The sequence below is a fragment of the Pundamilia nyererei genome, unplaced genomic scaffold (assembly GCF_000239375.1).
Source record: "Pundamilia nyererei isolate P.nyererei 1_Seehausen unplaced genomic scaffold, PunNye1.0 scaffold00166, whole genome shotgun sequence".
In the NCBI taxonomy this organism is placed as follows: Eukaryota; Metazoa; Chordata; class Actinopteri; order Cichliformes; family Cichlidae; genus Pundamilia; species Pundamilia nyererei.
The window spans coordinates 687,449-714,734 of record NW_005187567.1 but is presented as its reverse complement, the minus strand read 5'-3'; the positions used below and the strand labels follow the sequence as shown (position 1 = coordinate 714,734).

The 27,286-nt window shown below is 37.1% G+C and overlaps 1 protein-coding gene across 1 annotated transcript in view; it reads right to left on the bottom strand.

Moving 5' to 3' along the window:
• Positions 1-15,368, bottom strand: part of LOC102215583 (spondin-1-like) — a 17,922-nt gene extending 2,554 nt beyond the window's left edge. The window contains exons 1-7 of the mRNA XM_005745777.1: positions 15,312-15,368; positions 6,447-6,648; positions 4,259-4,399; positions 3,249-3,324; positions 2,961-3,143; positions 1,385-1,555; positions 1,106-1,273 (exon numbers count right to left, since the gene is read on the bottom strand). Of these exons, the coding sequence (XP_005745834.1) occupies positions 1,106-1,273; positions 1,385-1,555; positions 2,961-3,143; positions 3,249-3,324; positions 4,259-4,399; positions 6,447-6,648; positions 15,312-15,349 (979 nt within the window). The 5' untranslated portion in view covers positions 15,350-15,368. The remainder of the gene's footprint in view (positions 1-1,105; positions 1,274-1,384; positions 1,556-2,960; positions 3,144-3,248; positions 3,325-4,258; positions 4,400-6,446; positions 6,649-15,311) is intronic.
• Between the last annotated feature and the right edge of the window lie 11,918 nt (positions 15,369-27,286).

The window sequence follows — 27,286 nt, the reverse complement described above, 5'->3', positions numbered from 1 at the left end:
TATATATATATATATATGTTTGAATTTTATTCCAGCACTGTGTTGTCTTACCACTTCTTTTAATAACACTGTATTGAATTTGGGAAGTAAGAAAACCCATAGCTGTAATCCTGTTCTGTTCTTCATCACTCTCTCTCTATCTGCCATAGGCTATTTTTTTTGTAAAAGTGGACGGCCTGGACTGTAGACAACCCAGTTTAGCACCATTTTTTATGGGTTTTGACCTTATCTGTAATGAACTAAACCAGCATCTTGACAAGTATACTTGACTCCATGCTGTGATATAGTGATTTGCACTACAGAATTGTCTTTTAAATGTCGTGCTGCCAAAGTTCTTAATGTCATAGCTGTTTTCATTTTTAGCCGTGTGCATTTTATTCTGATATCTCGTTGGATCCTCTGAATGATTTAATTATATAATTCAACACAGGTGATGATATGCTCAAGCTGATATCAACAAAGGTTACAAAAAATATAATAATGTTTTACTATTTTTTTCTGCTTTATTTCTGCTTTATTTTTATTAAATACTTTGTAGTTAAACACCTGGTGGAGTAGCTATTACAGAGACATAAAAAGTACGAATACTGTTAATTTAGCACAGCTACGGCATAAACCATTGGATGATGGTCTAATGAACTTGTTACGCACTTTATAATCTATGTATTTTTTTTACAAAAAATGTTCAAATTTCTTAGTTTTAACATTTGACACTTAAAAATGTTGCAGCAAGTAAATAGTGTATTAATTATTTTATCATTATTGTATTCAGATGTTATTTACATTTTTATACAGCATCCTGACTTTTTTGGAAAGTTGTAACAAATGTTTTATTGAAATTGAAACTTGGAATGAAGGCACTAGAAAGTTTGTCATGAGGGAACAAGGGAAAAAATGAATTTCAAATGACAGAAGTTCAGGCAATAACTACAGGAAATCCATTTGGTTATATCAAAAAATTGTTTTAACACTTTACATAATGTGAAAACACTGACTGCTGAAATATATTGTGATTGGTGTAGATAGTGTTAATGGGGCAATTTTCACCAGATTTTCACCGTAGGAGGTTTTAGGATAGTTGTGGACTGAAAATGATGCTACTCACGACATTCTGGCATCATACACTTCTCCACTTCTAGAACCTCTGCCCCACAAATGGAGCCATCTGCAGGCGGCATCTTCACCATTCGCTCTCTCCTCTTCATGCCAAGACCACAAGTGGCACTGCAGACATCCCATTCACCCCATTCTGTAACTAGGCAACTACTGGGAGCTAAGACCAAGAGGAAAGTGCACAGTACAGAAAATTCAGTGTTACTTACAGTTGAGAAGTAACGTGTTGATATGAAAGTTTGATAAACGGAAAATGAAATCAAAAACTCACAGCATTCCTCATTTACCACACAGTTTTCAGTCTCCTCTGTGGGCAAAGTGCAGATTGAGCCATCATCGGGGAACTGTTTAACATAACGCTCCCTGGAACGTGTCCCTGCACCGCAGGACACACTGCATGGAGACCAGGTTATCCACTCTGACATCATACAAGTGGAAGCATCTTGAGAGTCAAAGGAGAAAGATGAAGCAGCCAATGAGTCCAACAAAGGCCGGATGATTTTGGCAACAGAAAGAATTATGAATTTTGAAAATGTTAATTATAAAATGTTAATTGTGTTAAATATTCTTGGACAGTATAAGTGTGGTGCCCTTGCAAATTATTTACACAGAATGATTTGGCGTATAATCAAATCTCCCTGAATGACGCAATTGTGATTTGCTTTTCTGTATTTCTGTTTTCATATATAATTCCTATGTTAACTATAATATTGTTTGTTGTTCCATACTGTTAATCTTTTATCTCTCTGCTGTCTGTTGAGGCAGATGGCCTGTATCCCTGAGTCTGATTCTCCTGGAGGTCTGTTATAGTTAAAAGGGATTTTTTTTCTCCCCCCTGTTGCCAAGTGGTTGCTCATAAGGGAATAGCTGAGTTTCTTTATATAATATCTACAGATCTTGATCTCATTAGCAACTTTGACAAAGCCAATATGACTATGGAAAAAAAGTTGCTTTCAAATTTATGGTAATTATTAAAAATAAATTTCAAAGTGGAATAACACTATTGTATCGTTCACGATGTTAAGTGATATTACTATTATTATTAATACGAATGCTCTAATCATTCTTACTTTCTTTTTATCATCATAAGTTTGATTGTACCAGAAACACAAATACAAAAAAGTAAGAATGATGTTAGTGCAGACTCACTGATATTGCCCGTGCCACATATAAATAACAAAATTGGCCTTTTTACCGTTTTTTTTTTGTTCGTAGTCATTTGTTGTTAAAAGTGAAGGATTTAACAGAGAACAGGGAAATAAAAATGGCTTGAATGTAGGCATCATGCCTGTTTTAAATGTGGGCGCAGTCTTAATGGACAGCTGAATTCTTTACATTATTTATTCATACGTGTCACGAGTCATCTCAAAATACAGAGCACCAACACCTTTCTCCAAGTGTAATAAATGACAAACTAATGGCTAGGTGAAGTCTGAAAACATAAAACAAGTCTAACCCAGCCCTGAGGCAGTGCTCCGGAACACAGAGTACAATTTACAGCCAAATGTCTCTTATAAATAAATATGCTTAATGGCCTCTTCGAAACAAAGTGTTCTCTTCGCCTGTCTTTCTACTCTAACGTTCCTGCTGCTGTAGAGTGCTACCTCGGGTATTTTATGAATAACAAACAAAAGAAGCATTTCAAAACATGCCATAACTTTTTCAAGACATTAATGGGTACGATAATTATCACAGATATTAAAAATGCTCGTAAAGGTGCTCAGTGGATGGGGAATCTGTGGAGGAATCTTAATTAATTATACTGTTTCTCCATCTTCAAAGCAGTCTTCTACTTTTTTCTGGCCAACCCAGTGCGATTAGTTTTTTTTTTTTAGATAAATACCCACCCTCATCACTACATCCAGGCCCCATGCAAGGCTCAAAATCCTGAGTGTGTGGGCAGGGAACACTGAGGTCCAACTGTGCCTTCAGCATCCTCTGCCTCATTCGTTTGCCCTTTTCACAAGTGGCCGAGCTGCAGGCAGACCATGGAGACCAGTTTGAGTAGATACATGTCTCAGGAGTATCATCTGCAGGATAGAAAGGGGAATAGGCGTTCTATAATAGCCTACCATTGTTAAGTGTGCTTTTAATCTTGGGTGTGTGAAAAAGAGAAAATGGAACAGGATGCAGACCTTCCTCTTTCTCCTCCTGGGCAATATCTGCTACAATGTCATCCACATTGTCTGGGACAATGTTGCACTGTTCACCCTGTGAACACAAGACAGACATTTATATTGCTACAATAGTCCACCGCTGTGGAAGTGGTTTGTTGCTCTGGGTTTCTGTTTATTCTTGTTCAGTCTTTCTATTCACCTCCTAGGGCTAGCAGAAGCACACAGGTAAGCAAAAGGTCACCATACATTTAAAATGATCCTAGTTGTGGTAGGCACACAATATAGATAATGACTATAGAGTACAGGAATGCATTTCATAATTTGTGGATGTCAACACAGAATCATGCATAAAAAATACCCACAGCTGCCTCTAGATGCCACTGAAGGACTGCTAACCTTTGAGCCCTCTTGCAGCGATAATGTTTCATCACTCCTCATAATTGAAAAAGCTTAATATCTTGTAGAAAACTAATTTAAATACCTGCATTAAATGGTTTAATTAACTAAATGTTTATGCTGCACTTCCTTCACAAGCTGTACTGAACATCACAATACTAGTGCTGCACATATTGCTACTACTGATATCATTATAAGAGAAAATTATTTAAATTTTTTAAATAAACCACTAATTTGTTCATAAGTGGTTTAAATATACACATTTTTTTCACAGTACTGCCCTAACAGAATACAGGAAGTGAATAAAAAATGCTCCCTAAGCTTTTTCTTCATGTTTGGGAGGAAACCCCTATCTCCCCCCTTCATAAAGGAATCACTGGATTGATGAGTTTTATTGTGCTGTAATGGAGCTTTCTTCAGATCACCAAACTGATTGCACTGAAACACTTTTCACAACTAAAATACAAATTGTGGTAAAAAAAAAACAGAATGATCAACTGTAAACACTGTATAATGACTAAATGTTTACCTTTAGAGGTCGGTGTATGCCTGTCATAATGAAATTGGGTGCATTATATCACTATTCCATCAAAGACAGAACCAAGACTTGACTGTTAGGAAAACAGACAAACCTTTCTGGCAATGCGTTCCACCATCACCCTCGCCACAGGGGTAATAGCACCCCCCTCAGGATCATAAAAAGGGCTTTGTGGATGATCCAGACTGGTTAAGGGACGAATTTTTTCCTGGGGCACACTAGGCTTGTTAGGAGACTAAAAGAAGCACAGACAAAGAAGGAAAAAGGGGGAAAAATACATGAGCCACAAGAAAGTGGAGCTTTAGGATTTTAAAAATAACACTCTGACAAGGCTTCTTTGAAAAATACATTTTCACGTTAAGGACAGTGAGCGCAAAGTCACAAAAGTTACACAAAATGCAAGTTGAACAAAGGACAAGTTTCAAAGTCAGAGAGCAGCTGTGGACGAGCAGTGTAGTTTATATGGGAGCTACTCTCAGTCAACAGTAAAGGTCTGCCAGCAGGGGGCTGATAGAAGCACCACCGCCAGAGGCAGTCTGGAGGCAGAAGACCAGCTCATCCTTCAACCCCCACTGAGGCCACCCAAAAGAAAAATAGAGAAAGAGCAGAGCTGTTTTTGTTTGTCAGAGAGGGAAGGATAAGCAAAAAGGTGAAGAGTGGTCATTAATCAACCGTTACTGTAAAAGTACAATGGTTGAGACTTGATACTCTGTTACAGACCTGTGCATTTAACAACTTTGTAACAAAGACGCAACGTCTCATCCTTCCAGAATAGCAACAACAGACTTCTTAAAAAGCTTTTGCACTACTGATATGGTCACTCCTTATTCTCAACAACACATAGTTTTATATCTCAATACTTATTTTATTTTATTTTGGCAATATTTAAATAATGGAGATTAGAACAGTGGAGCCTTTTCATTGCGCTGAAAATGTTGCATTTGGATAGAGTAAACGTAAGAGTGCACTGCATTACTTAGATCCTAAAGACAAAATGAACATTTGTGTTTAACATTGCTCCAATACATACAGTTCCAAGAAGGAACTTTTTTTTGTGTGTTATTCACATGCAATTTACTGACATTTATTTGAGGCAGAGATCTGCAGTCATTACATTATGTTAAAATGCATGTCAAACAAAAGCCAAAAACTGTGGATTCAGACTTCCCTCAACCAGCATTAAAGAAGAACAATTGTTGAGGCTCATTGCCACAATTGCCTTTTATATTTCTTAGCCTACATACTTTTTTCGGTTCTTCTAGGTCCACTTGTGAGAGGAACAAGGTGTTCCTCTCACAAGTGGTAATTTCACATATTTTAAAATCCACTGCTGAATACAATTTTGTATATTTGTACAGTAAAAAACAGAGGAAGAGAAAAGGTTAAATTAACCGATAGGCTGGCCAAAATAAACAAGAGGCTACAGTTCAGTGGGTGAACTGTATGAGCTCTAATACATCAGCCAAAAGTTTCATACATGTTTAGTTACAAAATTTGGTCAAACTGTAAGCCTAATCTCTTGGTGCTGACAGGAGATATTGAGCATGCAGCACCTGAGAGTGAGGGCTGAAGGAGGGACATTGCTCAAGGCTTTTAGAGGAGAATTGGATGGGCGATGACACTTGAATTGTTGCAGCCTGGCGGTTTGATGTGAGAGAGGGAGTGATTGTGAATGTGGGCAGACAGGCAGATGAAGAGGTTGGTATAATGACAAGGTCAAAATGTGAGTGTGAAGGGAAGTCTCAGCTGGTGATGAGAGCGAGGAAGGTTATCCAGGGGGTAAAAGGCAGAGCGAACAACAGCTTGCAAAAGGCTGCGATTGCCCAGGGAATGTGGGGTTGTAACCTTATTTGAGTGAGGGACACTAATGTTGTTGTTGCATCATTTTCAGAAGGTTTTAGTTAAAATTAGTTAAGTCAAACCTTAACTGCTTATTGAGCATGCATTAAGACAACTTAACTAATTAAATTAATAAGCTATTATGTTAACAAGTTTTGATATTCACATACAATGTTTAGTAACATCTCAGTAGTAAATTGTACAATCTTACATTTTAACAAACATAGAAACACTGGTATAAGTGCTTTCCTCATCATATATTTGATTAATGGTAGTTCCTCATGTTTCACTTTAGGAACGGCTGATGTCACAACAAATTTAAAAACATTTTACATAGCACAAGCACGCTTAGAGCAAAAACAGAAAAAAAACACTTTACTGTGCCATTGTTTGAGGGTAAATTAATAACATATTACATTTAATTTTATAAAATTTGTACCCACCTCATATGACACCCCACTATCAGTGCCTGCATCCCAGGGGATTAGGTCCTGGACCACCTTTTGGACCCAACCACACTCCTTTGTACACAAGTCCTCAGCAGACAGACCTACATTCCAGTCTGGACTGGGCCCCAACATCGTCAGGAAGGACATGAGGTGACGTGTCCGGTCTACTGAAAATTCTGCTGAGGGGGCAGCCCGCCTGAGGAAGAGTGTGAGTATGAGTTCTGAGTGCATCAAACCACTTTGTGAGTAAGGGAGAGCCCAACTGACAAGTGGGAATCTCCAAAGGCTGTGGCACACAATGGATGTGTCCTTCGTAACACCTTAGGGTAAGCTGCACCTGTTCTGGACAAAACGTAATCCAGTAATGCATTTGCTGTATCCTCATGTGTTTGTGGGGCCATGCATTTTCAATTTTGCCCTCAAGTGTCCCAGAAATGAATGAAACAGTTTGCAGGTTACTGAGATTTCTGAGGTTGTGGAATGTTTAATCAGTCCATCAATCACAAAAGAGATATCCAGAGTTAGCTGAACCGAATTAGGTGTCTTTAATGTTGTGTGCACATTCAAGCTGTGATGTGAAAATAAATATTTTGTACTTCTGGTTCCTGGCACATTGGATTTTGCCATGCAACTTGGTCCAAGATTATTATAGTTTCACAACGGTTAATATAAATTGAAGCAGAAATAAGAAAAACAACACTCTCAATATTATGCTCAGCTAGAAGGAAAGCTTATCTAATATTGGAATATTGTGGAATTTTACAGGCAGCATATACAGTGGGGCAAAAAAGTATTTAGTCAGCCACCGATTGTGCAAGTTCCCCCACCTAAAATGATGACAGAGGTCAGTAATTTGCACCAGAGGTACACTTCAACTGTGAGAGACAGAATGTGAAAAAAAAATCCATGAATCCACATGGTAGGATTTGTAAAGAATTTATTCGTAATTCAGGGTGGAAAATAAGTATTTGGTCAATAACAAAAATACAACTCAATACTTTGTAACATAACCTTTGTTGGCAATAACAGAGGTCAAACGTTTACTATAGGTCTTTACCAGGTTTGCACACACAGTAGCTGGTATTTTGGCCCATTCCTCCATGCAGATCTTCTGGAGAGCAGTGATGTTTTGGGGCTGTCGCCGAGCAACATGGACTTTCAACTCCCGCCACAGATTTTCTATGGGGTTGAGGTCTGGAGACTGGCTAGGCCACTCCAGGACTTTCAAATGCTTCTTACGGAGCCACTCCTTTGTTGCCCGGGCGGTGTGTTTTGGATCATTGTCATGTTGGAAGACCCAGCCTCGTTTCATCTTCAAAGTTCTCACTGATGGAAGGAGGTTTTGGCTCAAAATCTCACGATACATGGCCCCATTCATTCTGTCCTTAACACGGATCAGTCGTCCTGTCCCCTTGGCAGAAAAACAGCCCCATAGCATGATGTTTCCACCCCCATGCTTCACAGTAGGTATGGTGTTCTTGGGATGCAACTCAGTATTCGTCTTCCTCCAAACACAACGAGTTGAGTTTATACCAAAAAGTTCTACTTTGGTTTCATCTGACCACATGACATTCTCCCAATCCTCTGCTGTATCATCCATGTGCTCTCTGGCAAACTTCAGACGGGCCTGGACATGCACTGGCTTCAGCAGCGGAACACGTCTGGCACTGCGGGATTTGATTCCCTGCCGTTGTAGTGTGTTACTGATGGTGACCTTTGTTACTTTGGTCCCAGCTCTCTGCAGGTCATTCACCAGGTCCCCCCATGTGGTTCTGGGATCTTTGCTCACCGTTCTCATGATCATTTTGACCCCACGGGATGAGATCTTGCGTGGAGCCCCAGATCGAGGGAGATTATCAGTGGTCTTGTATGTCTTCCATTTTCTGATGATTGCTCCCACAGTTGATTTTTTCACACCAAGCTGCTTGCCTATTGTAGATTCACTCTTCCCAGTCTGGTGCAGGTCTACAATACTTTTCCTGGTGTCCTTCGAAAGCTCTTTGGTCTTGGCCATGGCGGAGTTTGGAGTCTGACTGTTTGAGGCTGTGGACAGGTGTCTTTTATACAGATGATGAGTTCAAACAGGTGCCATTCATACAGGTAACGAGTGGGGGACAGAAAAGCTTCTTACAGAAGACGTTACAGGTCTGTGAGAGCCAGAGATTTTCCTTGTTTGAGGTGACCAAATACTTATTTTCCACCCTAATTTACGAAAAAATTCTTTACAAATCCTACCATGTGGATTCATAGATTTTTTTTTTCACATTCTGTCTCTCACAGTTGAAGTGTACCTCTGGTGCAAATTACTGACCTCTGTCATCATTTTAGGTGGGGGAACTTGCACAATCGGTGGCTGACTAAATACTTTTTTGCCCCACTGTAAGAAGATAAATATACAGCTTAAAAGTCATAGTAACTGATAAAAATTTCTTTGACATTTTTTATAGATTCAGATTGTCAGACCACATCTATCTCCACACTACATTTACTCTGTTCTAACACTGGAGACTCACACACTTGCACCATCTTACTTGACCAATGATTGACAGCAAAACTAATTGCAAGAATTTTTCCAGATAACAGAAGAATAATTAGGAGCAAGAAGCTTCTTCTAAGAGATACAATTAGCCAGTGATTCCTCTTCACCTGTCATCATGGCTACATAAACCTATGACTTCAGCCAACTCTGTCCTGCACTTGCACATTCTGCTAATGATGCCTCTAAGGAGCTGAAATAACTGTTATCCCCTGAGAACACACAACTTGACTCAACTCCCCCAGGTCTCCGTTCAGAGAGTACTGCAAGTCTCCGCTTTATCTCAGAGTGCCACCTGGGTTCCACAAAAAAGTCAGGTGTAATTGACAGAAAAGAAGAGACAGAACATGGCTGGTTGCAAATAAGGCAGGGGATTAATCACCCTAGATAACCCCAGTGAAATGTTTTACTAATTCCAAAATGTTTTGGTTTATAAATACGCGCAGGCGTGTTTTTGGAGAAGAGAGTTGATATAAATTTTAGTAGGTGTCAAAATGTTGCTACATGGATATATTCAGTCATTCCCTTGAATATGACAGTTTCAAAAATGACTTGTGTGGGCGGTTAATTGGTGCGTTCGTTATGCTTGGTAAAGGAGACATAGACTACTTACTTAAGGTAAAGGAAATGTTTCCTGCATGCAAATCAAACAAATGAAAAACAAAGTTTTTTCTTGACAAAGTTACTTTTGATCGATTTCCACTGCTTCTTATTGCATTGCTAGCAATTGTTTTATATTCTATTATACGACATAAAGCTATTGTTTCATATCACGTGCATGTTTTGTGCACACAACATAAAATGGGCTGATGCTCTCACACTGCTTCCATAATGTTTAGGCTCAAACTCTAAAGAGGCCAATCCATTAACGATGGTTTTTTTTAATTTTTTTATCCATGGTGAATTAAAATTTGATCATATTTTTCTGGGTTTATAAAATTTTGACAAGATCCCCAACACCACTGGCTGAAATGCAGCCTAAAACAATGACAGAGCCTCACCTGTGTTTTACAGATTGCTGTACTGTTGTACTTCTTTCCTGACCCCCTCGGTACATATTGATGAAAGGAAATTTTAGAATTTTTATCACTTCGCGAGACTTGTTGCTACTGATTTTCAGTTTTTTCTCTCCGTTTCCCTTCCTTACGAATGATTTCTTAACAGTCACTATTTCAATGTGATCATTTATAGTTCAGCTGAAGGGTGAGCTCCATCTCTCAGGTCTTGTTGGGCTTTTTCCTGTTTTCTTAGGGACATGACTTTCAGATGCTGTTTTGTTGCAAATTGTTTTTTATGTTATTATTATTTTATTTTATGCCTCCCACTTTTTTTTTCATCCTCCACTTGTTTGGTTTCCTAATTTTTTTAAGGGCACACTGTACACCATACTGAGATATGCCAAGGTTTCTGGCTATAAGCTCTTTGGTATAATACTATTTTATGCCTGTCAAATTGTTTTATCACTGGCATTTATTGTCGATCCAACTCAAGAAATGGGAACAAATGATGTGTTTTTGTGACAGGCTGCTCGGAATAAAGTGCCTAAAGTGCCAATTTAAAATGGGCTCTTTGACAGCTTGTCTGTTGTGAGACACAACACTGGTTCATCGCTTGAGTTATGTCCCCTTTCGTATGCATGACCTAAAAATCCTTTTAAAATGGGCAGGTAATGGAATGAATATGAGCGAAAAAGCAGCCAGTGTCCAAAGTAAAATTCTGAAAGACCTTCAGAAAGCCTGGAAAACTATTGCTCAAGAGCACTTTAAAAATTAGAAGCAAGTCATTGCACAGGACTGTATAATAAAGTACTTAAAGCTTTTAGCTGCTATTCACATAAAACTCACAGAATAACACCATAGTCCTGGTTAGCGGGAGTGGGGAGGCAATAAGAAGCCAGTGTGAGTGTCGTGGAGCTGTCAAGCTGCCATTTATTTATTTATCTTTTACAGACCAAAGATAGAAAGAGTGAAACTAATAAAAAGATGTTTAGTTAGAAACTGAAAGCGCAACATTGTAGTGAAAAATGTGATTTAGGAGTGAGTCAGAGAATAAAGCGTAGACTCGTCAGAATCTGTGTGAAGCCTTCAGGAATATCTATTATGTTAGCGCCCACAACAAAATCTACTGGAAAACTGGTGTTGAAATGGTTTACTGACATCTATTTGGGACTGAAAATGAGTGTGTTTCAGTTTATAAGCAAACGCTGTCAATGAAGTTATGTTTGAGAAGTGGTCTTTAGTAGTTTGTGAAAATAAAGTTGTAACCTTCTTCTAACCTTTAGAAAAGGCTCAAACTGAGATTGTAAGAAGCAACACTTTGTGCACTAAAACTGATTTATTGCATTTTCGAAGAAAAACGATCTGTTTGTTTTAGCGCATCTTAACACAAAACCTCTATCCATACTGATGCTGGTGTTACAGTAGGCTTTGCAATATTTAGGAAAATAAGAGTTTTCTTCTTCAGTGGAAAACAATATTGAAATGATAGTTCTTTTAATTACATGTTAAATTTCTTATTACTGAAACCAACAGCGCTATTTCTGTAATATTTTATAGAGAGACAGTAACTAAGACTGCCTCAGACTCTCACAGTCAGGAAGCTGAGATAGATCATGACATTTACCTGGACTATTTCAGGATCAGTTACTTTTAATACAATTGCCAGCGTTATTTGTACTAGGTGAGAGTTCAGGTTTAAAATATTGCTTTTTAAACAAGAAAAGTACCAGTCTGTACTGACTGCAAAATGATATGACAGTGGAAGGACTATGGAGATAAGAATGAGAAACCTAAGAAACATAATTTTTCAGATGTTTGTAAACAGAGTGTTGACTCGAAGAAACACCTGCAGCATACTGAGGCACAGAGCTGCTTCTTCACTTTGAGCGCTGAGTAGTTTGTTGGTTTATTTATTTATTTACTCAGTCAAGAGTTGAAAATTTTGAACTTTGGGTAAAAAACAGTGCTTCTTGTGGTTGTCATGTTTCATCCAAAACGTCCAATCAAAGTGAAGAGGTGTTGAGAAACACTACATCAACACCTCATCAACCATCCCAATGGAGATGGGATGCACAAATATTGGTCTCTGAGTATTCATGTCTGTACTACAACAATATTGCTATCAAAGTAATGCAACACATTACTTCCAAATATTGCAGACAAAGCATCTCAGTCAAAAAAATCCTGCACCTCCTTTCCAATATTCTTAGCTGGGTATTTTCAGAAGAGGATCTGGCGTATCCAGCTGGCAAAATAGCTTTGTTAGACATGGCAACTTTGGGGAATACTCAGAGAACTGAACTTTCATCATGCTAGCTAGTCAAAAGAGCAAACTGAACATCTGGGGAAGCGATTCTTAGACAATCTCTCCAGCATTTCTTAGACAGATTGAAAAGAGGTGTTTCAGTAATGCTCAGTTTAAGACAATTTGTTTTTTAGCATTAAAGCACATAAACCTATTTTGGCAGGAATCTATAATAAAAGCATATTATTATGGACACTTTAACTTCGGGATAAAGGCCCATCTCTATTCTGTGTTTAGTCTAGGGGTTGTACTTAGACTTTGCACAGAAAAGTCATTCATACACCTAAAGAAGCACAAACATTGAGACACACCACCTTAGACATTTGCACTGGTTTGCTGGTACCTTTAACACACAAAGGTACCAGCAAACCTTATGTTTTGCTGCCATAAATATCCATACACTGTATGTAATTTCATATGCGAACCTAATAAGACTCTTTTAAAAACTACATGGTGCATTTTCTAATTTCATGACTGAAATCTGTACTTAACTCTTTTGATGCACAGTGACCATGGTGAGGGCAATTCTTTGTAATTATTTACATAAAATGTCCTTTCCTTTTTCCTCCTCCAACCAACATAATTGATCCAACACACTCTCGCATGTGCTGTTCATAATCACTGTGTGAAACTGTTAATTGGTTGCATATACAGAGCAGGGTAGGCTAATTAGCCCTTGTGGATATCATTGCTTCTATTTCTGGCTGTGTTCTTCCATTCAGATATTAATCCCATTGCCCTTATTCTAGCTCTGTGATTGAAGAAACAACACACACACAACAACACACAGGACATTTTTCTATACTAACGGATTAAAACAGGTTCTTGTTGTTGACATGAATGAGAAAGCAAATGACTCATATGAATATAGGGGTAAATAAATAAGCAAACAGTAAGTTAGTGTCGCTGGTGGTTTTCCCTGATCAGCGAGCTCTGATGATCGACTTTAAAATGATAACTTCATCTTAAAAACTTCACACGATGATTTAGTCATGCAAAATCTTTCAAAAACTCACTGTATCATTCAAGCCAGATGATAAAGCAAAAGCAGTTGTAACTGATAATAATATAGACTCTTTTTCTTGCCTCCCATCTTTTTACTTCAAGGTAATCCCATTTCTTTATGTCTTAATGCAGTTAAAATATTTGTAAGATTAAAAAAAAACAAAATATAAACGTGACTTTTTACTTTAAAGTTCAAATATAGACTCAATTTGCACATTCCCCAATGCCTTACAAAACAGCTCCACTGCCTCCAGTGCACTACCAATTAGTGTTAGTGAACTTGGGTGAAAAACTGAGTCATTTTTTCACAGTACTGAACAAACTCTACTGATAAGGCTTCTTGCTTGAAATGGCTCAAAAAATCCCTGAAATATTGGTAGGAAATCAGTACTGCACTGCAATTAATGATGCATTTAAAGAACCTAAGATGATTAAGATTTTGAAATTTCATCAATTAGAGATAGTGAGTATGTGTTTGTTCCTTAACCTCAGGTCCACGCCTGGGAGGTTGAGAGTTCTGTGCAATATGTTAGCTGTTTCTAAGACTGCACTCTTCTGGACAGAGACCTCTGATGTTGTATCTAGAAGCTGCTGGACCTACTCTTTCAGCTTGGGGGTTGTAGCACATAACGCTCCTATTACCACTGGGACCACTTTGGACTTCACCATTCCACATCTGTTCAAGTTATCCCTTCAGCCTTCGGTACTTCTCCGTTTTTTTCTGTGCTCTTTCTTTCTGATGTTGCTGTCCCAGGGGATTGCCACATCAATCATAACTGTGGTCTTCTGCTCCTTGTCAACCATCTGAATGTCTGATTTGTTGGCCAGCAGCTGCTTGACTGTCTGGACCTTGAAGTCCCACAGGACCTTGAAGTCCCACAGGACCTTGAAGTCCCACAGGACCTTAGCTCTGGGGTTCTTAACCACCTTTGGCAGTATCTCCCATCAGGAGCTGGGAACTTCCATGTGGCATGAATGTTCCTCTATGATATCCCAGTAACTTGGTTGTGCCTCTCACTGTATAGTGTCCCATATTGAATTTTTTTATATTACAGCTATGTGCTCGAGAGTCTCTGGGGCAGGTTTGCACAGCCTGCAACTTGGGTCCAGCCTGGTTGTTGCCTTACAAGAAAGTCTTTCTCCTTGGAAGCAAAATATGAAGAAATGAGGCTCAAGACTACGATAAAGCACTCTGCCAGCCAGTCCTTTTTCAGTAATGACCGTCTGTAGCTCCTTGCGGAGGGTGTTGATGACTGTGTGTACTAGAATAGACTGATTAGACCATATTCATAATGTTTGAAAAATAATTCACTGTAACTTAAAATTAAAAATTTTAATAATCTGAAATACTGCATTTCTATTTTCATGACCTATAAGCCATAATCATCAAAACAATTTTTTTTTTGAGATACACTAGTATATATCTGAGATATATTGATTTCAAACAAAAATCATCAAATTCCAGAAGTGATCCTAGTCAATTTAGATTAAACTTGTTCCTGTGTAGCAGCTCTGACACATTATAGCCCCATATCACATTATCACATTGCCAGGATTGGGTTTGATAAATTTATGATTTTTTTGTTTTTGGTCTGTCATTGATACACTGCAGATCCAAGATACAAATGAGTACCGCGGGCCTTGACAGTTTATTTTTGCTCACAAGCCTTTATGCATCTTTACACATCTAAGTCCTAAACAGTATTAAAAAGCAAGTTTAACTATTTGTATTATTCATTTTATACAATCAATTAGTGTTTTCAGGCAATTTATGGATTTTGTTTATCGATTTATAAGTGAAAAATGTTTTTTTATGTATTATTGTCAAAAAGAGTTTTATTTCACAACCTCAGGAATATTTGAATGCATGACATGATAATTATCTAATTTATTTATTTATATTACGATAACTGAAACGTCCTGGTATAAAGCATAAAATAATGTGCTGTTACATTTCTTATAAACCTTCCAAAACCACAAATAGACATCATCATAATTAAAGACATATCACTTACACGTTAAGCGGCTGCCAGGCGGGCCACTGTGCTTTCATTTTGATGACGGTCAGGACTTCATCACCCTACAGGAGAAAGATAAATGCACACAGATTTAGTTAGTCTGCTGAAATTATCTAACATCTCACTTCAAAAAGACCAGTGAAAGACTTTCCACACTCTATGACTTGGATACATGTGATATGTGTGGTTAAATAGCTGAATACAACGTATCCATAGATAGAATCTATACTATATAAAACTATATAAATGTAATGAAATTATTAGTAAATTAAATTTTATGGAAATTGTAAAAGCATCATATTTGATAAGACAGTTTGTAGAGCTTTTAATCTGGCAGTTACAAGAACTGCTATTGGCTCTGTTCCAGTTGGAACTCTCCACTCTCAATGACAACAACAAGAAATTACACATACATGCATTTTGTTGTCATCTCTTTGTGTTCGGTTTTCTTCTAAAATATATTCTCTATATCATAAATACTGTATCCAATCTTAATTCCATCTGTGATGCTGTATCATATTAAGAAGGTTTATAACCTTTGCGTAAAATCCTCAGTCAGTCAGTTTTAAAACATAAGTTAACGCCACACTTGCAAATTTAAAGCGAAGTGTGAATATGAATATGACGTCGAGTTATCACTTTTGAATTCGTAGGTTAGTTCACATATTGAAAAAGGTTTTGGTTTGTATTTATGCAAAAGGAAACATTTTTATTTTCTCAGGTGTTTTTGTATTTAAAAGAAATGTCAGATAATAATGCAGCATCTCACATTACTACAACTTTGGTGTATTTGTTTTTATCTCGACCTGCAAAGGTGACTGAGGAGAAATGTTTTGGCCATCTAACTTTCCTGGCAGTAGGTTAGAACAAGAGTTTGTTTACCAGTTTGTAAACTAATGAGAAAAGAGCTAGCAAATATTGCTCTACGACCAATAGAAAAGCCAATAACACAACAAGACTACCACAGTAACAAGGATCACAACTGCACAAGGCAAAAATGAACCCTTTTCTGACATTCTAGCCTTTTTGGAAGCTGGAAGGATACGTTTCAGCTTCTTTACCTGCAAACCCAGAAACAATAGAACCATATATTTTTACAATAACTACACTTGAATGGTAACATGTACTCAGAGGGCATGATTCTTGGGAAAAGTTCCTTTGAACCACCTTAGTCAACTTAGCCTTCCACTTATTTGTTTGTAATTGAGCCATATACTGCACTGAATAAAAAAAAAGTGAAAAGGGATGTTTGGTTTTTTTCATATCAAAGTGTTAATGAAATGTCACAGTGGAGAGCTGCATGTAAAAGGTAACATGCTGCACCTTTCCTAATATGAGCATCTTTTTTTTCTTTTATTGTGAAAGGACCTTCTTTAAAAGAGAATGACAGGAGATGATTAGATGTAATTGATGCCAAAATCTAAACCATTAGACTTTAAATGGGCACAACATGTGCCTGTGGTTGGGAAAATATAAGAGCACTTGAAAATAAACTAGTAAATATAAAGTATCAGGGTTAATAAATTTCTGCAAAGAGTAAAAAAAAAAAAGGACAGAGTAGAATCTCAGTGGTATTCCCCCGGCCGTATCTTAGATAGTGGCCGTCTGTTGAAAGTCTTTTCAGGAGCAGTAAAGAGGATGTCATCTAATATTTCCCATCATTACTCAGTAATTGCCAGATACCCATCACTTAGTAGCTCTCTAGACATTTTAATGGAATGGATAAGTGTCATAATTAATAGGAGACATGTCAGTATCTTGTCCGCAAGCTATGAAGCAGCCTCAGGCACATCTGCCCCTGCCCTCGGTACTATTAATTTTTAATTTACCTATAATTGACATCACCACTGACCTTATCTTCTAGTGAATTTTATTTTATGCTAAAATGTTCCAGTTTTCTCACTCAGAAGTTACACAACATGGTGCAGAGTTGCAGTTGTTAATACACACATAGACAAACACAGACAGTTTCTTACAGTTTCTAAGTTGGCAATAAGTGAAAGTTCACAATATCCACAATATACAGTTTCTTTGCAACTGTTAAAAAAATACATGAATAATGTTTGAGTTTTAATGTTAGTCACATGAAAAATATGTAAAGCAAGAGCATCACACAAGCAAATAGTCTAAAGCACCTACAGCACAACTCCTAGCAAAACAACCTTAGACCCTTATTGACTATGTTTGAAATTGATATGAATTGCTCTTTTTGTAAAAAAGAAAAAAAAAGGAAAAACAATGTTTTTATTCCCGTTCAAGAAGAAAGGAACCATCTGTCAATGCAAAATCCGAAAGGAAAGAAAAAAAAGAAAGGTAAAGGAGAACTGCTAACATCTGAGCCAAGCTACTGTAGCTTAAAGAACTGTTTGACTATCAAAGAGGTTTATGTGTCTATATTTTACTCTAAAAAAGGAAATAAAAATGTTTTATTTTGTAATTGCAAAATTATTACTTCTGAATTACAGAGAGATCATCCATCTTCTGTTGTGTATAAATATTTTAATGTATTAGAAGCACCCATGAAAACAAACACTCCATACAACTTTGTTGCTAGCTTTATCGAGCAGAACAGAGAACACACATTTATTGGCCTAATGAAAAAAAATCTGCAACAGATCATTATCTTGGCACAAAATTCTGAATTAGTCTGAATTAATTTTTTAATTAACATGTATAACGTTGCACAGATATTTTTTTTTCTATGTTTTCTTATCGAGTGCATCTACCATAGATTGTCGTGCTGCTATAAGAAAATCTATCGCCTAAGCAACTGGTTACTGCAGCATCACTTTATGGCAGTGCCTCGAAAGACATAGAATATCATGCCATCATGTTTCTGCTTCCCAGATGGCTCTTCATAGAATTTATTAAGAGATGCTTTGATTTCATTACTGCCATCTTTTTTCTGTTACTTTGTTTGTTTCTTTATAATATATAAATATAAGTTGTTTTAATGTTTTATGTTGCAGTTTTCCTGCTTAGAATACTGAATGTTATTGGTCAGCCTACACCACTAATTAAAGGGTTCTCAATGGAAGAATTATTTCAAATTTTTTGCTTTTCCTCATGTGTATGTCAGAGGCAGCCATAGAGGGATAGAATTTCAAAGATTCGGTGTAAGTAGACCTCCTACTGCCTAAATTGACTATAAATCCAGTAATGACAGGGAAGTCTAAAGCTGAGCCCTATTACCAATGTAACTTGTTCTTTGCTTCCCCTGCAAACACATACAGTAGTTAGCTTTTCAGAGAACCTGTCGTTTCCCTCAACTAATTAAATACTGAGCAAAAGCAAACCTATAAATCTTTTGCATTTCACAGGGTGGCAGCTGAGGAACAACTTCTCAGGAAGTCATTAGAATGGACTCAGAAAGTGTCTTTTCAATTTATATGCTTTAGAACAGAAAAAAAGCAGTTACTAATAAATCCACAGCTCTTTCCTGCTCTCACATGTCACATGTCCAATTCGAGTGTTTCCTCAAGTTATAAAAATGTCTATCCGGACAAATATGCAGAATTTCATTTTTCATCAATCTTTGCTATTGAGTAAGTAAATGTATTTATACAGCACCTTTCACAGATAAAAATCACAAAGTGCTTCACAATGAAACCAGAAATTAAAAAAACATAATGTAACACAATAAAACGACAACATAAAACAACAAATTAGCTAAAGGCTTGTCTGTATAGAAATGTCTTCAGCTGTTCATTTAGGAAATATGATTTTTTTTCTTATTAGAATCAGAATCAGTGAAATCTATATAAATGAACCCCATTACACTAACACATCATGTCATACAATATAGTTAATTCCATTAATGACTCATCATGTTGCGATAGCAGTCAGATGCTTCTGTCCAACAGGACAAACAAACCCAAGTAAATGGTAAATGGTAAATGGCCTGCATTTGTATAGCGCTTTTTCTAGTCCCTAAGGACCCCAAAGCACTTCACACTACATTCAGTCATTCACCCATTCACACACACATTCACACACTGGCGATGGCAAGCTACATTGTAGCCACAGCTGCCCTGGGGCGCACTGACAGAGGCGAGGCTGCCGGACACCACCAGTAGGCAAACATGGGGTTAGTATCTTGCCCAAGGATATTTGGCATGCAGCCAGGAGGCAGCCTGGGATCGAACCACTGACCTTCTGATTAGTGGCTGACCTGCTCTGCCACCTGAGCTACAGCCACCCCAATAGTACAAAGTGACATTAAAAATTAAAATATTCTATACAATAAACAAACATTTCAATATGAAACAAGGGCACATTTGTCAATGTAGAGCTAGTAATTACTGTCAGTAACCATTTAATTAATTTTATCTTTAGTTCTTTTTATTAAATTAAATATTAATTTAATAAATATTGATTATATCATATATAATTAATACAAATAATTACCTAATCATGTGACTTTGTCAAATGGGATTTGGAAATATGAAAAAGGAAAAAGAAGTGTTTTATATTTCTTATATAAATGTAAACATTTATTTCATGGTCTTAAGCATTTGAAAATAGTTCAGATAATGATTTTTTTGCTCATGTTTATCAAGTCTAGAGTGTCTTTTTTTCTAATTATGTTACGGTTACGCATGAGTGTAGCAGATTGACTTATTACTGCTGATGATCAGACTCTTCTGATATAAAAACTGTTTTTTCTGACAGAAAAGTGACAGAATGTGAGAGTAGGCTTGAAAATGTAATAGTTTGGTATTTTGTTTATTGTTTCACAACCTACTAACAAAAATTCAGTCAAATTAAAAACACAACTGTATTCAAAATCTCATGAATTATTCCTCGATTAAACCCGGACAGAGGTCATACTTGAGGTGAACGTGCAGTCTTTTGGTCAAAAACATTGTAATTATTTCGGGAAATCAAAAATGTGCAATAGCAAGGACATGCATGAATAAATAATAAATCTTCCATTTGCATTGGATTTTTTTCTTGACCCTGTTAAAAAGAATCATCACTGGAATGGATCCCATTGACAGAGTCGTCGAAAGCCACTGGGTCAAGCCTTTCCTGCTGGGATAGAACTGACCTGTCGCACTCCCTCACACTGAGGAGATCAGCCATGAAATTGGCTCACAGCGAGCTGAAGGTATAGTCTTTAAGTGCTGCCTCAGCGAGGTAATATCCAAGTTGTGCATGGTTCCCTATTGGACAAAAGGGCAACCATCGGATCTTTTCCTTTAACTTCATTACCAAGACAACTGTGCAGGGTGGCTTTTCTTCAGCTGTTCTTCAGGTTAGGCAATGTTTTTATTCACAAAGATGAATTTACTAGTTGTGTACAATCTTTGATTCTCTGATCTGACTCTCAGTAATTTTCTCCTGTAAAATCTTTCACCTTTAAGGTCACACTGCTCCTTCTCCAACAGTCACACAAGGCAGCAGACACAGGGCAGTTCTTCACATGGTTTTATATGGGTAATACAAATTATTAGGTGCCTTACAAATTGGCACCATACACAAATTTGAGTGGCCTAATTTTAAAGCTTAAATATGGTTTATTGCCCCCCAAAAAGCAATAAAAGTTCTAATTAAGAATAAGAGCTCATAAAGAAGTACGTCATTCAGGCACCATGAACATGAAAACATGGAGGGTTTCAGTTGAAGATGCTAAAAGAGTCATTATGGTGAGTCGGGAAAAGAGAAAGCATCTGCTAACACACAATCAACACCAATAGATTATTTATAGTATTGTCATATTTGTTTTGTTTACTAATATAATTAACAGATATTACTGTTTAATATTTCAAATATATAACATTGACACACAAAGAAAGGAAGAGAAGGAGAAAGACACTCAAACAGACCTGCAGCTGTTGCATTCTACGCTAGCATAAACATGTTATTTTAAATATTGTTTGCATTCAAATACTGTAATACTGTAAAAAAAAAAAACTCTGAAGAGTCATTTTCATAACAGAGTAGTATTTGTATCCATTAGAGAAGACACATCATGCAGTGCAGATGACATACTCTCTCATCTTGGAGGGAAAAGATTCATATTGCATGAATAATTTCCATCCAGTCCTGACAAGCGCAGTGAACATTCATTTGTGCTGCTTGATTTAGCATTTGTAATTCCCTGTTAGGCAAGAAACGGCATTTAAACTGGCATCATTGCAAATAAGAAATGGTTAGCAACAGAGTCACAGTGTTAATATGGTTTAATATTGGCTGCATGCCCTATTGACATTTGTAATGGTTTCATATGAATGTGGCTGGAATGGCAAACATACATTTGTTTACACGCTTTAATGCAGCAAAATGAACAATCGCAAACCTGTCCTAAATCTGCATCGCTTTTTCAGTCATGATAGTGATGATAATGTAACTCAAACACTCAACATTTACAGAGAGTAACAAAAACACATAAAAGACTAAATCTGAGAAAAAAAAAGTTACGCAACTTTAGGATATTATGATGTTGTTATTGTTTGTTTTGGGGTTTTTTGTTTGTTCCTTTTTTACTGAATATACAACACAAAAATACGCTCAGGTTAATTTCAAAATGACTTCACATTTGTTTCACATTAAGTTAACCTTCACACACAGCTGTGTTGTACATGGATGGTAAAACAGAAATAGTTATTTAATGTTAGATATATAAACGGAATGACAACTTAATATGTGGATTATGGTGAAGGGACCAAATCAGAAAACATCTCCAACAACTGGAAACACATAAGGCAATGTACATATTTGTATTTGGTTTAGTTACGTATACAAGAATGTATTTGTCACAGTTAGAGAAAGACTGTTTACTTCATTTAGGTTAAGAAGGCTTTACAGTCATGACTACACAAATAAACACCTACTATAGGGAACATTCATTCATTCTACTAAGTTTACTACTAAGTCTACTCAGCTACCATACTAAGTTTGGATAGTTAATAGTGCGTAGTTAATTAAAGCATTTATAAATAGCTTTAGAATTTGAGTTGTGTTTGGGGTCTTCAAATACACTCACATAACTGATTTATTTTTTTATCTGAACACCTGATAAAGCAACTTATTGGCAGAATTCTTTCAGTCCTCAAGTTTTCACATTTTAGGGAAATAGTCTGTAATGAAAACTTGATTTCCCTGTCACTGATGCAGATTCACATAAATTAACAGAATACTCAAATGCCAGGGATAAGGCATAAACATTGTAATACATCACATAGCTTTCATGGTGAAAGCAAATCATTGATTTGCTGATTATCTAACAGAAATACACCGTTCAACCCTGAAGCTGCCACTACCAGCTTTTAAGAGCTGTCACATAATTTATTCCTACAAGTATCCACCTGCTGAAAGGTCAATAATCAGTGACAGAATAAACTATTCAGACTGTTCTTTTGTGTACACTTATTGCCTAACTGCTTTATACTACAAATCTTTTAACTGCACTGTGACATTTTTATTTGTATGCCATACATCCCATTTCTTCTGCTTATCAAAAGTCAGTGTTAGCTGCAGGCTAAGCAGAGTATTCCACATCTCCCTGCCTACAGCAATGTTCTCCATTTCCTCCCAGGGTAGCCAAAGGCATTGCCAGGCTAGCTGCGATATGTAATTCCTCCACTGAGTTCTGGATCTTTTTGGGGGGGTTTCTGTCTAGCTGGAAGTAAACCTTCAAAGAAAGGTGGGTTATATGGTATTGTATGATGACCAGTGCCCCTAGGACATACTGATTCACTATTTTTTTTTTCATGATCTGGTCACAAAAATGAAATGAAATAGTCCATTGTGTTGGCAAAATCTGCACCAGAAACAAGACCAGAGCAATTGTTCTGTTACTTTCTCTGCATGTTTTTGTATGTCTGTACCATAAGATACAAAATTTCTTGGACAATAACACCACTTTTGTAATTTTGCCTCTGTACATATCCATAGATTTTAAATCACGCAATCAAGACGGGAACACAGTTCACCGTGCCATCGGCAATTGCAGGTTAAAGCTGTATCATGCAAACAAGTGAACATGGGAACATGATCCAGAAACAGTGAACATTTAAAGTGGACTAAGGCAATGTTTGAAACTGTTCTTTAGTCAGACAAACAAAACTTGAAATTCTTTTGGAAAACATGGCCACTGTGTAACAGGTGGATCAAAGAGGTGAGGAACACTCAGTTCAGAGATAGCCTTCACCTCTGATAGTATGGGGCTACATTAGTGCCTATTGAATTGGCAGGTTGCACATCTGTAAAAGCACTATCGGTGGTGGAAGGTATATATAGGTTTTAAAACACATGCTCTCACCTTCCATATTTCAGGGAGACTATGCTCAACCTTATACTTCCTCTGTTTTAACAGCAAGACTGCCTGGGTGCTGAACTGCCTGTTATTGAGACCTTTGACCAGCTGAAAATATTTGGTACATCATGAAATGAAAAATATGACAAGGACGACAGAGGACTGTTGAGCAGCTGGAATCCTGATGCAATCAAATTCATCAAATTCTTTTTAGAAAAAAAATTAACTGTCACATTTTCTCATTTTAAACATCTGATATTTTTTATATGCTTAATTATGAATAAAACATGGTTTTATGAGATCTGCAAATCATTTTACTCACATTTTTGGAGTTGGTGTTGTACTAATGGCTAATGCCACTTCCTAGTGGCTATGCTAACACAAGGGAGGGAACCAATTTCTCACTCAATGCAATAGCAGGAAGACAAAGCTGTGACAATAAAGCTTCTTTTCAGATCCCTCAGGAAGCTCAGCCTCAGCAGACGCTCATATAATCACCATGCTAAAAACATCATTAGTGCTAATTACCATGCAAATACCTCAGTTATTTTGTCACCTCAATATTATTACCATAAGAAAAAAACATATTTCCTGTGTGTGCAGAATTATGCAGATTAGTCATTCATATGCTTTGCCACCACTAACCTGACCTGACATTGAAGACTCTAAATAACTATTGTGTTAACTTATAATTTGTCTACACGCCTGCAATTTCAGATGTACTTCAATATACTTTCAATGAATTATTATTATTATTATTATTATTATTATTATTATTATTATTATTATTATTATTATTATACAGAACTTCCAACATTGTTTGATTATTGCATAATGCTCTTGGTAATAAGATGTGGGTCAGAAGGATTATTCTTAATGAAGAGATGCCAGAATATCCCTTCTGTATTTAAAATGGTAAAACTATTCCCTAGGACAGTACAATTATGTAGAATTAAGAGCTGTTTTCTGCCTCTGAGCCAAAGCCCCACTTGGTCTAAAGCAGTCTTTTCCCCGGGTGAGATACGAGCATGTCTGATGTTGTAATCAAAGTTCTGCTCAGGAATCTCTGATCTGTCTGTCCCAGCACGTACTCCAAACTATTAATAGACATGAAAAAATTGCTTCGAAATTCCAATGGGATGCAAGCTGGCTGTTATCAGCGCATAGCGTAAAGGCTTACGCAGCCTTTAGGTGTTAATTAAATCTCCACTGACATTCCCATATCCTGCCCTGCAGAATAGGCTGCAGCTCAGATATTGCATAGGTGAAGTCACTTCAGTCACACCAATCTTGCTCAAAACAGGACAGGAGAACATCCCACAGGCTATGGGGAAAATGTGGTGACAAGTGAATCATCCATGCTAAAGGCAGATGGGTTTGCAAGCACTCACTACTTCTCTAGAGAGCTATGAATTGATTTGCTGACCATGGTTGTCCTCAGTGGCAATCTCTGAGCCTTGCAGCACAGTCTGGAAGGCTATAGTGCTGCCTGGCACACTCATTCATCAAGCAACCTGAGCCATCATACAGGCAACTCCAGCAAACCTGGGCCCAGGGCTAGGGTATATTATTAGAGATGAATTGAGGTAACTGCCTTTGATGACCCAGTTTAGGGTGTCTCTGCTCTCTATGCTTTTTCTTCCATTTTACTAACTTTCATTCTTACTTTCAGAATTCGTGCTCTCTAAGGAGGTCAGTGGCCACTGTGGTTAGATGTACTGCACTGCAGAGTATGTGATAATCATAAAACTACCAAATGTTAGTAATATTAAAACCAGATATAATCCAGCCATGCATCGCCATCCATACAAAATTAGATACCTTTAAATCATTACTGACTCTACAAACAGCTATGAATCAGAATGCATAATTCAGTCTGGAACTCACAAGAGACATTAACTAAGCAAGGGGGTCACACATGCTAAAGGCAAAACATAACTTAGCATAAATACACAGTATGCAAAACAACAAAAACTGTCAGAGCTATATCTCTGTGCTGCATATATTGTATAACAGTGCATAGCTATTTTACAACATGTGCGGCAACTGAGCTCAGCTGCAGTGCACAAACAAAGAACACAACTATCTATGCGGACACCACTGTCCCCGTTAATCTTTACATGCAAGAAAGTTATTATAAGGCAGCTTTAACACACATACATGAAATTAAACATTTACCAGTTCTGATACTATGACCAGACAGTTTTACTGCCTCTAAAATCTTCAATGCAAGAAGAAGCTGACCCAAGCAGATAAAATTAATATCATGTGTTTGTTAGTTCTCTCTAAAGGCAGTGAAGAATCATAAGAGTGTTTTGTTCGTGTGAAACACACACACAGACACACACACACACCCACGCACACACACACAGAGAGTAATGAGCTTTTTAATGCATTTGAGGAAATAATACATTATAAATGAAAGACACTGCATTAAAAGTAAATGAATAAACAATAAACCCAGGATTTTTTTTTAAAAAAAGCTCTAGTGGTACAAAAACAGTGTTTCTAGACAATAAATCATGGCTGTCTCCCTGACTTTCATACGAAGCAACTGTAGACTAATGATAGTGATGATGAAAGATAAAGCTATCTATTCCTCTTTTCCCTCTCACACGGTTCGATTTTTATCTCGAAACCTGGTACTAAGCCATTATAAATATACTCACACAGTGTGCTCTATTATTACCGAACGCAGCTTCTATCACTGAATGTTGCAGGACAGAAGCATCCGTTGGAGGTGTAATTTGTAAACGTCCCACATTTTTAGTCTTTTTTTTTTTTAAGATTTTAAAACAAATAATGCAGCTTACAGGTTCATTTGTTGCCTAAAAATGCATGGATTTATCTCATGTGTTCTGAAAGTAGCTGATAGCAGCTGAATGGCTGCTGCCACACATCAGCTAGAATGTAACTGTGACTCTCTGTGCCTCTTCATGTTTAGACACAGTTTTTCCTTTCATTATATTTCACTAATGCCCACAGCAGCTGTTTGTTTTACCAGCAATGTAATAATGCAATAACCTCGCCAGCTAAATCTTTCTATGGATGAATTTAGTGGCGTACAATCACAACGTACTCTGCAACAGAGGCTTCATGGTAGTGTCTTAATGGTTTGCTAGGTCCTTAGCTGTCAGTCAGTATTTCTCTGTTTGATCTGTTTAACCCATGCCTGTGAAGACATACCCGTAGTCCCCAATCTGCCAAATGATATGGAGATTGAGGTGAATAGTGGGCCTCAGACCCATGGTCTCATTTTCACGGGGACAACATAACAGGTAAGAGCTATTACTGAAAACAGATTTATCGCGGCACCTCATGAATAAACGATTACACAAATTTCTAAAGATGATTTTTTTATTTAGTTGGCCTTCATCTCATGACCATCTTTAAAAAAATTAGAGACGCTTCCATTCTATAATTCAAAGGTAAGTTCAGACTTTGTAATGGAAAATACTGCATGCAGGTTGTACTGTAACTTCACAATATGTTACCATGATTAACCAGCAAAAAAACCTATTTTTACCAGTATTTTTTGTTTAATTTGTTACATCAAATGTTACCATGTACAGTAAATTAGAATAGCTTCAGTTCCCAACAGATGGGAAGGGAAACTACACTGAGTAATACAGCCTTTTGCAGTTAAGTAAGCATGTGTGTGAGCATGTGAAAGGCATATAGTCCCATGCATATGTCTCATTAACCATGTACA